This window comes from Nycticebus coucang, chromosome 1 (genome assembly GCF_027406575.1).
Source record: "Nycticebus coucang isolate mNycCou1 chromosome 1, mNycCou1.pri, whole genome shotgun sequence".
Classification (NCBI taxonomy): domain Eukaryota; kingdom Metazoa; phylum Chordata; class Mammalia; order Primates; family Lorisidae; genus Nycticebus; species Nycticebus coucang.
The window spans coordinates 45,127,486-45,142,038 of NC_069780.1; the positions used below are offsets into that span (position 1 = coordinate 45,127,486).

Genomic DNA, 14,553 nt, shown 5'->3' on the forward strand with positions numbered 1-14,553 from the left:
CCACATCTTGGTGACTGTAAATTGAGCTGCAATGAACAATCTAGTACAAATATCCTTATGATACAAAGGCTTTTTTTCCTTCTGAGTAGATGCCTAGTAATGGCATTGCTGGATCAAATGAGAGGTTTAATTTCAGTTCTTTGAGGATTCTCCATACTTCTTTCCAAAGAGGCTGTATTAGTTTGCAGTCCCACCCAGCATCTGCAACTTTAGGACTTTGTGATGTGGGCTATTCTCGCTGGGGTTAGGTGATATCTCAGGGTAGGTTTGATTTGCATTTCTCTGATGATTGAGGATGATGAACATTGTTTCATATGTTTGTTAGCCAGTTGTCTGTCTTCTTCAGAGAAGGTTCTGTTCATATCTCTTGCCCAGTGACAGATAGGATTTTTTGTTCTTTTTTTGTTGTTGATTTAAGTTCTCTATAGATTCTAGTTATCAACCCTTTGTCAGATTCGTAACATCCAAATACCTTTTCCCATTCTGAAGGTTGTCTGCCTGCTTTAATTTTTGTGTCCTGAGCCATGCCAGAGAGCTTTCATGATCACCTTATGTGTGGTATACTTGTCACACTCTGCCATATGGCCTGCTTTCTTTCCTTGGTTAGCCTCATTTCTCTCTGAAACTGTTTTGTTTACTTTATTTATTGTCTGACTTCTCCAATAAAATGTAGTCTTTGAGGGAGCAGTAATCTTGCCTAGTTATAGCACCTGAACCCAGAAGAGCACCTGGCATTCGTTCATTCACATGCTTTTTGAATGAATGAGTAAACTATAAACTTAAAAGTGCATAAATGTCTTTTTTATGAGCTCAAAAATATTACTTTATCATTTAAATCTGTTTACTCCGACTATAATCCCCCCTTCCTGGATTGATGGAGGCACCAGTCCTGGTATGGGATTAGAGCCCCATGCTCCCCAGTGCTGTTGACTGAATATTTGGGTCCACCCCTGAATTCTTATGTTGAAGGCTACATGCCCATTGTGATGCTCTTTGAAGAGGCTGGGCCTTTGAAAGGTAATTGCGGTAATTAGGTCATGAGGGTAAAGCCCCTATTGAATGGGATTCATCTTTTTTTTTTTTTTTTTTGTAGAGACAGAGTCTCACTGTACTGCCCTCGGGTAGAGTGCCGTGGCGTCACACGGCTCACAGCAACCTCTAACTCTTGGGCTTACGCGATTCTCTTGCCTCAGCCTCCCGAGCAGCTGGGACTAGGGGTTCATCTTTTATAAGAAAAGACACCAGAGAGATGATTCTTTCTCTGTTATGTGAAGATACAAATGGACAACTGTCTACAAAGCATGAAGAGGGCCCACATGAGACTCTGGGCCTGCCAGGACTTTGATCTTGGATTTCTCAGCTGCCAGAATCACCCAGTCTCTGGTATTCTGTCATAGCAATTCAAACAGACTAAGACCCAAGAATTTGCAGATATCTTGGTATTCAATAGAGCAGCAGGTCATCACACATCTATCCTCACTGGTCGGTCACTGAATTGTCCAAGGGCTTGGTCTGCAGTCAGGTCCCAAACTACATGTGGCTGAAGACTGCGGTAGAGTTGGGAGCCCAGCTCTCAGTGTCCAGACTCCCTCCAAAGATCCCATAGCCTTTCCCTCTGAGGCCTCTCCCTATCAGCAGCAGGAAAGCCTCAGACCACTACATCATCCCTGTCAGGCTAAATCCCACCCTTATTTCTCTCAAGGGTCCTCTCTTCTTTTTCCTCGCTATCTGGTACTCCTTGCATGATAATTTCTGAGCGTTCAAGCCTTACGCAGCTGAGAATCACTGTTAACCACTTTCTATTTCTGCTTCAGCAAAAGTCTCTGAGGTGAGGAAATTGTAAAGGTCTAAAACTACTTTCTTGGAATGGATAGAAGGATAAAAATGGAGAACAGACGTAATAATCAAAAACTGAAAAATGATCCTGCCACATACATTTTCAATGATTTTCTGCACTGGAAAGAAACTAACTGGCCATTTTGCTATATAAAATGTACATATTATATAATTTTGTATACTGGAAAGAAACTATGCCTCCCTGTTATGGGCTGAATTCTGTCCCCCCCCCAATTCATAAATTGAAGTTTTTGTTTTTTTTTAATTTCAGGTTAATATGAGGGTACAAATGATGAGGTTACAATGTTTGGATTTGTTAGGTAAAGTCCCGCACCAAGGAGGTGGTTGTGGTTGTGTACCACACCCAGGAGGTGTGCCATATACTGTACATTGTGCCCTTTCGGTGGGAGCACACCAATCCCCCTCCCTCTGCTCTTCTCCTCCTTTCCTACTCCTCTCAACTCGCAGTTTTTGGCCAGGACTGGGTTTGAACCTGCCACTTCCAGCATATGGGGCTGGTGCCCTACTCCTTGAGCCACAGGCGCCGCCCTACTCCCCCCAACTTGAATTGAGTTTTTCTCTTGTGTGGGTGTGTATTAGTTCCTCTACTGACTTCATATTAGTATTGAGTACATTGGATACTCTCTTCGCCATTCTTGTGATACTTTACTAAGAAGAATGTGTTTCAATTCCATCCAGGTTAATACAAAAGATGTAAAGTCTCCATCCTTTTTAGGGCTGAACAGTATTCCACGGTATACCATATTTTGAAGTCCTTTTTTTTTTTTTGAGACAAGACAGAGTCTCACTTTGTCACCCTCAGTAGAGTGCTGTGGTGTCACAGCTCACAGCAACCTCAAACTCCTGGGCTTAAGTGATTCTCTTGCCTCAGCCTCCTACATAGCTGGGACTATAGGTGCCTGCCACAACACCCAGCTATTTTTAGAGATGAGGTCTCCCTCTGGCTCAGGCTGGTCTCAAACCTGTGAGCTCAGGCAATCCACCTGCCTCAGCCTCCCAAGTGCTAGGATTACAGGCGTGAGCCACCGCGCCCCACATATTTCAAAGTCTTCAGTGCCTCAGAATGTCACTGTGTTTTGTGATGGAGTTTTTAAAGAGGTAATTAAGCCAAAATGAGGTTGTTAGGACTGGCCCTAAACCCACATAACTGGTGTCCTAAAAAGAGGAGATGAAGGCATTAATAGGCTGAGAGGGAAGACCAGGAGAAGACAGAGGGATGCGGCCATCTGCAAGCCAAAGAAAGAGGCCTCAGTAGCAACCATTCTGCTGACAGGTTGATGTTAGACTACCAACCTCCAGAATGAGAGAATACATTTCTGTTGCTAGGCCACCAATCCATACATGTTGTTTTAGATCCCTAGCCCAGTAACATGCTTCTTCATACACTGAGGTTGAGCAAGGCAACAACTCTGGGCTTTCTGTAAGAGTGAGGATGTAGGTGAGCATCTCTCAGCTGTATGAACTTCCATGATAGAACTTTATTTCACCACCAGCAGCAGCAGGGATGGTTTCTCCCCAAATCTCATTCAGCCTCCAAGTGACAGAGGCATGTAGAGAGCAGGGCAGATGCTTTGGGGAGGGCCAGAGGGCGTCCTCTTTCACACTGCTCGTTCTCTCCCCCACTGGAATGCCTGGAGCACCACCACCACCTGCTCTCCAGATGAAGTCCTGTTATCTGCAATTAATTCCAACCAGCGTATTTCCTCCAGAGGTTAACAACCATCATTTAAAAAGGTCTCATTGTCTTTATGATTATAATTTCTTTCTGTATACATAATCTTATGTCTCAATGTTAAGTCACTTTTTAAAGGGAGAAAAGCAAAATGCTACAACAACAAAATACCTTGTTTCAGAGCTCTGAATCTTAACACTGACTGTGAAGAGTTTAATTTAGTGGCAGTCCTGGACAATCATAATAACTCATGGAAAAAATGGTTTTGTTTGTTTAAACCTCATTTTCAGTAATTCAGTGACAGTACATTTTCCCTTAAAAGTTAATCTTTACTCTTTCTGATGTTTCAGACAATTCGATATTAAAATGTAAAACATGCAATATTTAGTAGTGAAAATATAAAGTAGCAAAACTATGGTCAGTAAACATCATGAAACGCTGTCGTTTCATTCTTGGCCATTGTAGACAAATATCCCTTCCATCTTTTGGAAAAATCAAATGTTTAAAACTATTTTTTAAAAATGTTTACTGATCTCCATCTTTGTTGTCCTAAAATATACACACCCCCTTCAGATATTTATAAAATAGGCTTTTTGAAAATGAAACTTTCAATAGATATAGATCCTAAGGAGACTTTAATCCATAATTCACTTGGTGAGTCATTCAAACTGAACTCACGTAAATACATCAGATAATATTGCCAGATGACTCCTAGGTGTTTTTTTTTTTTTTCTTTTTTTTTAAAAGACATTTTAACAAGTGGAAAGATTTGATGGCCGAAAAGGAAATGAAGACCTAGGCTTGGGTTAGATATGGAGATCATGGTGGATCATTTCAGGTTTGTCTGTTCTAAATGTCACAGTAATCCTTTTGTTGTAATGCTTTTATTTTCTCCAAAAATACATTATTATTTCATTCATAATGATTAGGCCTTTGAATAATTAGGAAGCTATCATAAGGACATTAGCTCAAAATGGAAAGTACTGATATTTTTTGAGTGAAAAATTGAATTAGAAAAATTTAAAAGAGGCACAAGCCCAGCACAGGCACTCAGTGTGAAGCTACTATAGAGTGAGTCATTCCTAATGGAAGGTTTTTGTTTCAGAATGTGCCCTCCCAGTTCACGTTAGGCCCAAAGACCTTACAGGGCTGTCAAAATGGAAAAGGGTAGAATAGATATGATTTGCTCAACAAATAATAAATTACGTGAGTGAATGAATGAACGGTGGTATAAAACAGAGTATCTGATACATTATGAAATCACTTAAATGGCAGGCAAATAGAGTTACTTCTAGAAGACAATTGTCCAAATTCCTTTAGTCACTTTTTTCTTTAGAAAATAGGACTTTTCGGGTGGCGCCTGTGGCTCAGTGAGTAGGGCGCCGGCCCCATATACCGAGGGTGGCAGATTCAAACCCAGCCCCGGCCAAACTGCAACAAAAAAATAGCCAGGCGTTGTGGCGGGCGCCTGTAGTCCCAGCTGCTCAGGAGGCTGAGGCAAGAGAATCGCGTAAGCCCAAGAGCTGGAGGTTGCTGTGAGCTGTGTGACGCCGCGGCACTCTACTGAGGGCAGTAAAGTGAGACTCTGTCTCTCCAAAAAAAAAAAAAGGAAAAAAAAAGACAATAGGACTTTTCTTTTATTCTTAAAGCCCAAATTAAAAAAGGACAGGCTGATGTGCTCTTTAATCATTTCTCTGCTCATATCCCAGTTTCACAGTATTGGGATTTGATTTAACTGTCTTTAAAGATGAATAAATTAGCCTGTTAACTGTTTCATAGGTACTGAAAAAAGACATGAGACTTTTGTGTCAGAGACAAAGGAATTTATTACTCAGAGCATTGCAAGCAGCAGGAAGATCAGCATGTTTTTATCATTTCAACTTGCCCCAAGCTCCAAGGGGTGACACAATATGACCCAAATGGGTGGTACATGCACAATGGGTTTCTACACACCAAAGGAACGCCAAGCTTAGTGAAGCTGCTTTCATAATAATACAATTTTCAGCAAATTTTCTCTTTGTTTCACATCAAGATATTACCTCTTCTGCAAAGATAACCTTGAGAAATGGCTCAGGAAAAGAGGCACTAGGACCTCCTTATGTTCTGGCACGCCCAGAAAGACATATGGAAGTACTAGAGTAGGGAGGAAACCCTGTGACCTTCTATGTCCTTAGGTAAGGCCTTTTGACTGAATCCAAATTTTATAGAATAAATCCTTTTATTTTTATTAATAATTTTTAATCATTTATGTATAAATGAATGCATTTTAAATACCAAAGAATAAAATAGGTTTCAATGAAATAATCCTCCCAGATTGACAAGCACATTTAGAACTTTAGTAAGCCATAAAGGCTACATTGATGGTGGCTGTGATCATGATTTAGTTTTAACTTTCCCCACCTGGCTGCCACCACTACCATGTGAAGCTGCTTGGTGAGGGTTTATAGGGTGGAGTTTTTGGCAATGGTTCACTGTGTTTCTGTTTGAAGTGGAATTTGTAAATAGTTCCACAGTTTGACAGTAGTTTTTTTTTTGGCCGGGGCTGGGTTTGAACCCGCCACCTCCGGCATATGGGACCGGCGCCCTACCGGCTGAGCCACAGGCGCCGCCCTGACAGTAGTTTTTAATTGTGTCTGCTTCTCATGTCAAAGAAGACCAAGAGAATAGTGAAGGAATAAAACAGATTTCTAAATGAGGATTGGGAATTGTAATATTATCTTGATTCTGCTCAAGATGAGATGTGATACTGCACTATGAACATTAAAGAAATGCAATGCTCATCAGCATTATAACCCTCATGAGGACCACAAATATTTCAAATTGGAGAGGCAAAAGGTTCTATTGCAGAAATCGAAAGATGTAAAGACAATCCTTTCAAGCAGCAATAAGACCTGGAAATAATGTCACTGCAGCAACTTATAAAGTAGCTTATATCTTCAGGAAAAAAGGAAGCCACTCTGATACAGAAATTGTGAAAAAACGCTTTGTCCAAGTTGTAGTATGCTTAGACTAGATAATGTTTCAAAGCACAAACAACTGTCTTTTGTAAGGAGAATCACAACTGATTGACAGTGTGAATTAACCTTCAACTTAACAGAACAACTTCATGCAATACTTCAACAGGAAAATATACATTATACAATTGTGTTGGATACATCAACTGATACTGTTGACTCAGTGCAGATTTTACACTTCATTCAGGTCATAATAGAAGATTTTCTTTGCTATGAAGAATTACTGGCTTTGGGCACTCTGGTGAACAGAAAACAGGGAATAGATACCTTCAACAAATTTCAAGATAAAGATCATGAAATGGGACGGAAGTTGGTACATTTAGTGAGTGTGTGTACAGATGGTGCACCTTCCATGACCGGAAAACATGAAGGATTTATTGCACAGATAAATAAAGTACTAACAGAGCCAGATTCTCTCATTTTCTTTTGATGTATCTTTCATCAGCAAAATCTGGAGGCAGGATAGCAACAGTTAAGAATAGGTGCTCTGAATTCAGGCAGACGAAAGTTCAAATCTTGACTCTACCATTTAGGATCAAAGGCTTAGTGACCAGTAAAAGAGAGGTGCTGATAACTTCCTGGCATGTTTGCTTTGAGGATAAATATGAAACTATATGTCAGGTTCCTGACACAGAGTAAATCTTCAATTATCGTGATTTCAATTCTCTAGTTCTATTTAGAGGAACTGGTTGGATGGGAAAAGCTATTCCTTGAATGTAGCAGTTAGGTATGTACAGCTGTAAGTAATGATAAACTTGTCTTAATGATAAATGTCCTAAGGATAAATGATAAAGCATTTTAACAAATATGTGTTATTTTTCTTGCACAGTAAGAGGACTAGAGGTAAACAGTTGTTGGCATTGACTTATTCAGGGCCGGAGTCTCTGCAGTAATCCTCGACTTTGCCTCATAGTCACAACAGGGCTGCCCCAGTACCAACCAGCCTCCGGTATCATATTTACATTTAAGTCAAAGTTGAAGGCAATTAGACATAAGAGAGAGGTGATGGTTTAGCCAATTATCCTGAGATGGAGAACATAGGAGAAGAAATGGAATGTGAGGAGAAATTAATTAATATATCAGGTTTTGGGTTTCTGTGATAAATTCACACATGGATATAAGTTTCAGCCGCAGTGGCTCATGCCTGTAATCCCAGCACTTTGGGAGACTGAGGTGAGAGGATCCCTTGAGGCCAGGCATTCAAGACCAGCCTGGGCAACATGGTAAAGCCCCCTCTCTACAAAAAGTACTTAAAAAAAAATAAACTGGGCATGGTGACAAGTGCCTGTAGTCCCAACTACTCAAGAGACAGAGGCAGGAGGATAACTTCAGCCCAGGAGTTTGCAATTACATGGAGCTGTGATTGCACTATTGCACTCTGGGACAGAGTGAGACGCTGTCTCTAAAAAAAATAAATAAATAAATAAAAAGAAGGAAGTTTAATTGGTAGTTTAAATTTGGAAGTTTAAAAGGCAGTTGGATATATTGGGCTGGAGCTTTAGAAAGATACCTGGGATTGAGGGGATGACTGAATGCTGCAGTGTGAATGAGACAACCCACGGGAAAGGGTGTAAAGTAAAGAAAAAAATAGAGGGCCCAGTCACAACCCTAATGAACATTGACATTTAATGGGTGAGAAGAGGCAGAGTATCTGCCACCCAAGAGAAAAGAAGAGTATCTAGAGGGGCAAAAGGAAAGCCTAGAGCTTGTTGGATCCTTGAAATCTAAGGGAGAAACAATTTAAGGAGGGCCTCATCATTAACATCAAGGGCTCCACAGAGACAGGGAGGTCCTAAGTGTCCCTCCCTGGAGCTTTTCTCTTGTGGGGACAGAAGCTAGACTGGGTTGAAGAGGAGAAGTGACATGAGAAAGCAGAGAGAACAAATGCAGATGTTCTTTTCTTTTCCATTTGTTCATGGAGTTAATTTATAATGTCACTTGTAACTTTTTGTTTTTAAAGAAAGACTTTGGGAAAGTCAATTCACATTTCTGAAGAGGATCAAACTTGGGATGAGTTTGTGGCTCTTGTGACCTTCAAAGCGTCTCCTCCAAAAATGCGACAGTGTCTGATTTCATTATTCTCCTCAGTCCAGTGAAGAGATACAGACAAAGCTACTCAATGCCTTCAGCTTTGGGGAAAGATGGGCTGTGTAAATGTTTACTGTATGGCAGGTCCTTGAACAATGTGGTTTGTTCATCGTTGTTTTGTTAGAATCTTGATGAGAAAAAAAATCAGCTCCTGGTGGAACCACTGTCTGTGGAGTTTGAACCCACTCTCCATGTCTGCACGGGTTTTCTCTGGGTCCTCCAGTTGTCCACCAAAGAGGTGCACTTAGGTGAGATGGTGGGTCTAAATGGTCCCATGAACAGAGAGAGAGAGAGAGAGAGAAAACGCGAGTGAGCACATGAGCACACCCTGAGATAGGCTGGTGTTCTGTCCTGTCAGTCTGGTTTCCTGCTTTGTTGCCCTGAGTGCTGGGGGAGGCTCTGACTGCCTGCAACCCTGAACTGGAATAAATGGGTGGGAAATGAAACATGTGAATGGATACAAATGATCTAAAATAAAAATATGTAAAGTCTACGATAATCATACAAATGTACAATACAGCCACACTCTGTGAGGTGTCCCTTACAATGATCTCTTTGCAACTATTTATTCCTTGGTTGAACCCATCACCCAACATGGACCACTCCCTAATTCACCAAAAATTAGGTGAATGAAATCTTACTTGTTTTTTTAATCTTTCTTAAATATATGCACAGCTCTTGTGTATTTCAATGTTTAAGATTAGAAATGTCTTAGTCTTTATTTTGAAGTTTGGTGATGGTTTCGTGACTAGAAATAAAGGCTACAGGAACTTGACTCTTGTTTATAATGAATTTGCCTATGGTAAAATTGGGTTCATTATTCCTCATTTTGCTTAAAGTTGCAGTTTTCAAGACCCATAGATGACACTGAGGAATTACTTTTTGGAGCTTCCCCCAACTGATACAGGCAGCGTGTCTGAAGTCACTTTTGTCTGATACTGTAAGTAAGAAACTAACTCTCCCAGGCTCTTCTTTATTTAGTGTGTTTTTATGTTGATGAATGTTATGGAAAATAAAAATGTTCCATTTGTACATTTTTGGTGGGCTGTATTCAGGGTTTTAAAACACTAAAATATTTTGGGACATGTAAAACCCGCTTTCATAGTGGGCCACCCAGATTCACAATATATGATGAGAGTCTATAAAAATAAGAAACTGTGGGTGACACTGTGTGCTGCTGACTATTAGATTCAGATTTTAAATCAGCAGGAAGGGAGAGAATGGAATACTTATTTAAATTTCAAACACCCCAAACCACGCAACAGATGTCAGAATCAGTTAGTTTCCAGAAGATTCTCATCCATTCTCTCTCTCACCGCTTCCTCTCTTCCTCTTTCTTTTCTCCCTACTCCATAGATCATAGTTTAGAAAAGTGCTTTTCAGAGTGGAGGGTTTAAAAACCAAACGTTTATGCTTTCTTTGATTTCCTCTCCTTAGGGATTAATTCTGCAGGCTGCAAATGGAAAAATAATAATTTAACCCACTTTAATTCCCTTTTGTCTATTTCCTTCAACCATTCTGAAAACATTTATTTGAGCGAATTTAGTCCCCTCGGAGTCGAATTCTCAGAGCTCCTACTTTGGGACTTCACTCCTGGCATAAAGAGTAAAACCTTCACGTGTCCTGTACTATTTATAGAATCATTAAACGTAAGTTTTCCAATCAGACTTTCTTTTTTTAAAGAGTTCTGGAATTTAATCTATTAGAAGCAGAGACGTTTCGCTCTCCCCGCCGTCCCCGCCCCCTTCTCGTCCCCAGTGGGGACTGTCTCCCAGCGAGGCTGCTTTCCTGTCCCCGAGGGTGGGCTGAGCCAGGAGCGTGACGCAGGAGTGGGCCGGGTCCTGGATGGCAGCGAGCGCCTCTGTCTCCTTGTGAATTATCCCATTAGCGGAGAAAATTGGCCACGGCGGCTCTGCGCTCCGGGTCCGCGTCCTCGCCAGGCGCCCGGAGCCCACTGCACATCCTCAACGCCACCCAAGTTCGTCTGTCGTCTGTCTCTTCAGGCTCTTCATGCTGCCCAACTGAAAGGAAAAAAATGGGCACCGGGGATTTTATCTGCATTTCCATGACTGGCGGGGCGCCCTGGGGGTTCAGGCTGCAAGGTGGCAAGGAGCAGAAGCAACCCTTGCAAGTGGCGAAGGTAGGACCCTGACAAAGGCGGTGTCGGCGCCGCTCTGTGCGGGGAAGCAGGCGAGGAAAGCAACCTGTTGCTAGTTTTTTCAAGTTCTAATGCAGAAGTCTAGACAGGGGTTCGATGTTTGTGCTGGTGTTGAATTTTTCTAGGATGTGCCTCGTTTTCTAAGAAACTTTGGAGAGTAATGTGTACCACGTATTATGTAATTAACTTGCAATTTATGGAGGAAAAAGAGTGCCATATTCTGAAGAAAACGCCTAATCACGTTCTTCTGACGACCAGCAGGACCCTGGGGGAGGGTTTCTTGCAGACAATATTAGAATGTTCAGTTATTGTTTTATGTCGCTTTACTTAGCTCTGGCAGAGGAGTAATGCTCAACTCAGCGTAACCACTTGGCTAGGCTATTTTCGAGATACTTATAAAGTGTTAGTGACATTTATGCAGCATTCATAAAAAGGCCAATTTGGGGCAATAATCTTTAAAGTATGATGATCTATTTAAAAGAATACTCTTTTAAGGATTTGACAAATAATTGCAAAAATCCAAGTACTGTATTCCTTCATGTGTACTCATTCAGTAGAGAACTCAGAATAATTTCAAAGATATCCAAAATACACTGTAACTAACAGGAAGCGTGGCAATGCACCTAATTACTAGTTAAAATATTTTGTGTTTTTGTTGCTATTAGATTGCTTACAGTACCAGTTTGCTCAAGGAGATTTGCTATTGTGTAGCTAGCATTCAATTAAAATAAATTTTAAAAGACATAGGCAAATTTTACCTGATTTTAATACTAACTTGCAAACTGTAGTTTTGTATGAAAGAAACTGTCAGATTAATTTTCTATTTTGTACTTATATTAAAAATGGATCCAGATCTTTATGGACTATATGGACTACAGCTTTTGTATTTGTTCTTTTTGGCTTTTACTTTCAAAAATATATATATGTTTGGTGTTGAAGAAAAGGGTTTCTTTGAAATTTTCTGTTCCCAGGCATCCACCAGAAAGTGCTTTCATAATGCGATGGTGGAATCCTGCCACCTAGTGAAAACTGCAAACATCAAGAAGTAATCACAAAACAAGAGAAGAAAAGCAGAATTTTATAACTGGAAAGTTCCTCAGAGCTCTCCAGTTCAACCCATTGCATTTAGATAAGGAAACAGCCCAGAGAGGTTAAATAACTTGCCTCAAGTCTTCAGCTTGGAAGTGGCAGAATGATCGAAGGATCAGAAAAATGGTTTCATTAGGTGTCTTTAGGAGTCAATAGCGATTAATGACAGATTAAAATCAGAGTGCCTGATTCAGTGTATATATAATTCATGACACTGGAGCAGATTCGCTTTGAGTCCAGAATAGCAGTTGGCTGGCTCCAGTTACTGAGATTTGGGTTCTAATTCCAGTCCTCTGATCTAACTTGCAGTCTGGCCTTAGGCAAATCCCTGAGCCTTCCTGTCTCATCCACTGTGTATGTGTGTTTATGGAGGGTGTGTGTTTATGGTGTGTGTGTGTGTGAGAGAGAGATTTTTGAGTGAGGTAAAAAATGAGAGAAATAAGGAAGAAATTGGACTGTAGAATCTGTGAAGTTCTATCTTGCTCAAGTGTTCTATGATCCTAACAGTATACAATTTTAGAATCAATCTTTTTTTTTTATTAAATCATAGCTGCATACATTGATATAATCATGGGGCATCATTCACTAGCTTCACAGACCGTTTACCAAGTTTCACATATACCCTTAGAATCAATCTTTTGTCTACTAATTGAAATGTAGTGACGGAAGTGGCCAAAAGTTGTAATTTTCTGGAGGCTCTTTGCAGCCAAGCCTGAAGAACAGAGTGGGTAGTGTGGGTGTCTCAGGAGTTCTGGATGTGCTGATTTCAAAGTGGAATCATCTCGTGGCAATTTGTTGAAGAACTGAAGCAAATTGCTATGGAAAGGTGCCGTGGAGGCATTTCTCTGCCGGTGGCATCTTTATGGCCAGGATTCAGTGAAGCTCTTAGGCTGTCTGAGGGTCAAATAATCAAGTCCTACATCCCCCCATTCATATTTCCTAAGATACCCACGCAATATTATCTGTGGTTTTCAAAAGATAATTATTATTAAAGCATCTAGATGTTGGCTTTAATTTTCTAGTTTATGATGCTATAGAGTTATACATTTAGAAATATGATTATGAACGCATCTTGTGTGTGTGCGTGAGAGAGTCAGAGAGGCACCATAGCTTTATAATCTACCTTTTTGTCTATATGTTAAAACTAAAGAGCCTTCTAAAGGAAATATAAGCTCTAAGCTACTACAGTAATGTCCATTTTTATTGGTCTCTCTCTCTTTTTTTTTCAGTTGAAGTTATTATATTCAATTTCTTAGACTAGCATTGTTTGTTCTAGAACACTGTCAGAGCAAAGTGCTTGTCATTTTCTATTGTTTTCAAACCATAAATGCACTAGGATGGCTGTATTTCATTGAAAACATTAAGTCAATTCCATTCTAGTAATGGTCTCACATTGAGTTCAAGGGGAAGTGAATGTTGCTTGGGCATAGACTTTCTCCTCTTGTAAGGACTGCTGACAGCTTAATAGGGTGAGTCATTTCCAAGTAGGAGGATGCAAGAGGCCGAAGGGTAAGGCAGAGGATGGTTTCTGGCAAATAAAATGTTCACAGTTTTGAAGAACATGCAAAAGATTAACTTACGAATTGAGGAAAAGAAATGTTTCAGAAAAATAATTCATCCAGTATTGGACCATGCCCCTCACTATGGGAATTCCATAAAGCAGAATTTGTTATTCTATAGACAATAACAAATTTTGGCTTGTGAAATATTAATATTTAAATATTTAGATTTTCCATAATTCACTCCTGAATACAAAACCTACCAGTTTAAAATAGCATAAGGACTATTCTCATCTTATTGAAGAAGATCAGAAATTGAATAACGTTATAATTCACAATAAATACCCTTCCAGTGACTTGATTAGTCACTTTTGAGATATGTTCAAATATTTTAGCACTTGGTTAGCTGATTAAACTGTACACAAACCCCAAAGTTTAGAGATAACTAATAGGTATATTAATAACCAAAACTTTTCATGGACATTGAAGCTCAATTCCAGAAAATTCTGTTTTGTTTTAAAAAATAAACTGAATTTTTAAAAGGCCTGAATAATCAGTAACATAAACCTGCTTTTTAAATGTTTATATATATTTTAATTTATATTCTAAATATATGTGATGGGAAGCAAATATATCTAATACTTAGTCATAGGATAATACCCTGCAAAGTATATTTTCAAGAGATCATGCCCAGAAATTTATCCAGACAGAAAACCCCACTGTGTGTGTTCTGATGGCCTTATAAAAAGAATGTTAGCGTTTTTACTTCACAGAACTCTCTTTTAGGACATGCACTTCTATGGCTATGTCTTTGGACATACTCTTGGCAAATCACTTTGGGAAATCATATAAAGAAATGGGGAGAAATTCTTGTTTTACAAACAAATCTTATAAGCAATTCAAAAGTTACTCACATTTTAAAAATAATGAACAGAGAAGCGCACAGATTGTTTACCCTTTACACATTTTAATATAGTTGTAAATTTTGCTTCCCACCTATATATCACTATAGTGGTTATTCTTCTATTGAATTTTAATTCAGAATTTCAAATAAATATTTATTAAAATTGAGATGACATTATTGTCATTCATGAGACAGGGAATGGATTTAACAATTCTTATCTATTACTGTATATACACTTTTTATTTATTTATGTATTTATTTTTTTGGAGACA

General features: G+C 39.6%; 1 protein-coding gene across 1 annotated transcript in view; it reads left to right on the plus strand.

The window, feature by feature from the left end:
* Positions 1 to 10,519: 10,519 nt before the first annotated feature.
* SYNPO2 (synaptopodin 2) overlaps positions 10,520 to 14,553 on the plus strand; it is a 186,566-nt gene continuing 182,532 nt past the window's right edge. Inside the window, exon 1 of the mRNA XM_053572509.1 lies at positions 10,520 to 10,771. Within this exon, the coding sequence (XP_053428484.1) occupies positions 10,667 to 10,771 (105 nt within the window). The 5' untranslated portion in view covers positions 10,520 to 10,666. The remainder of the gene's footprint in view (positions 10,772 to 14,553) is intronic.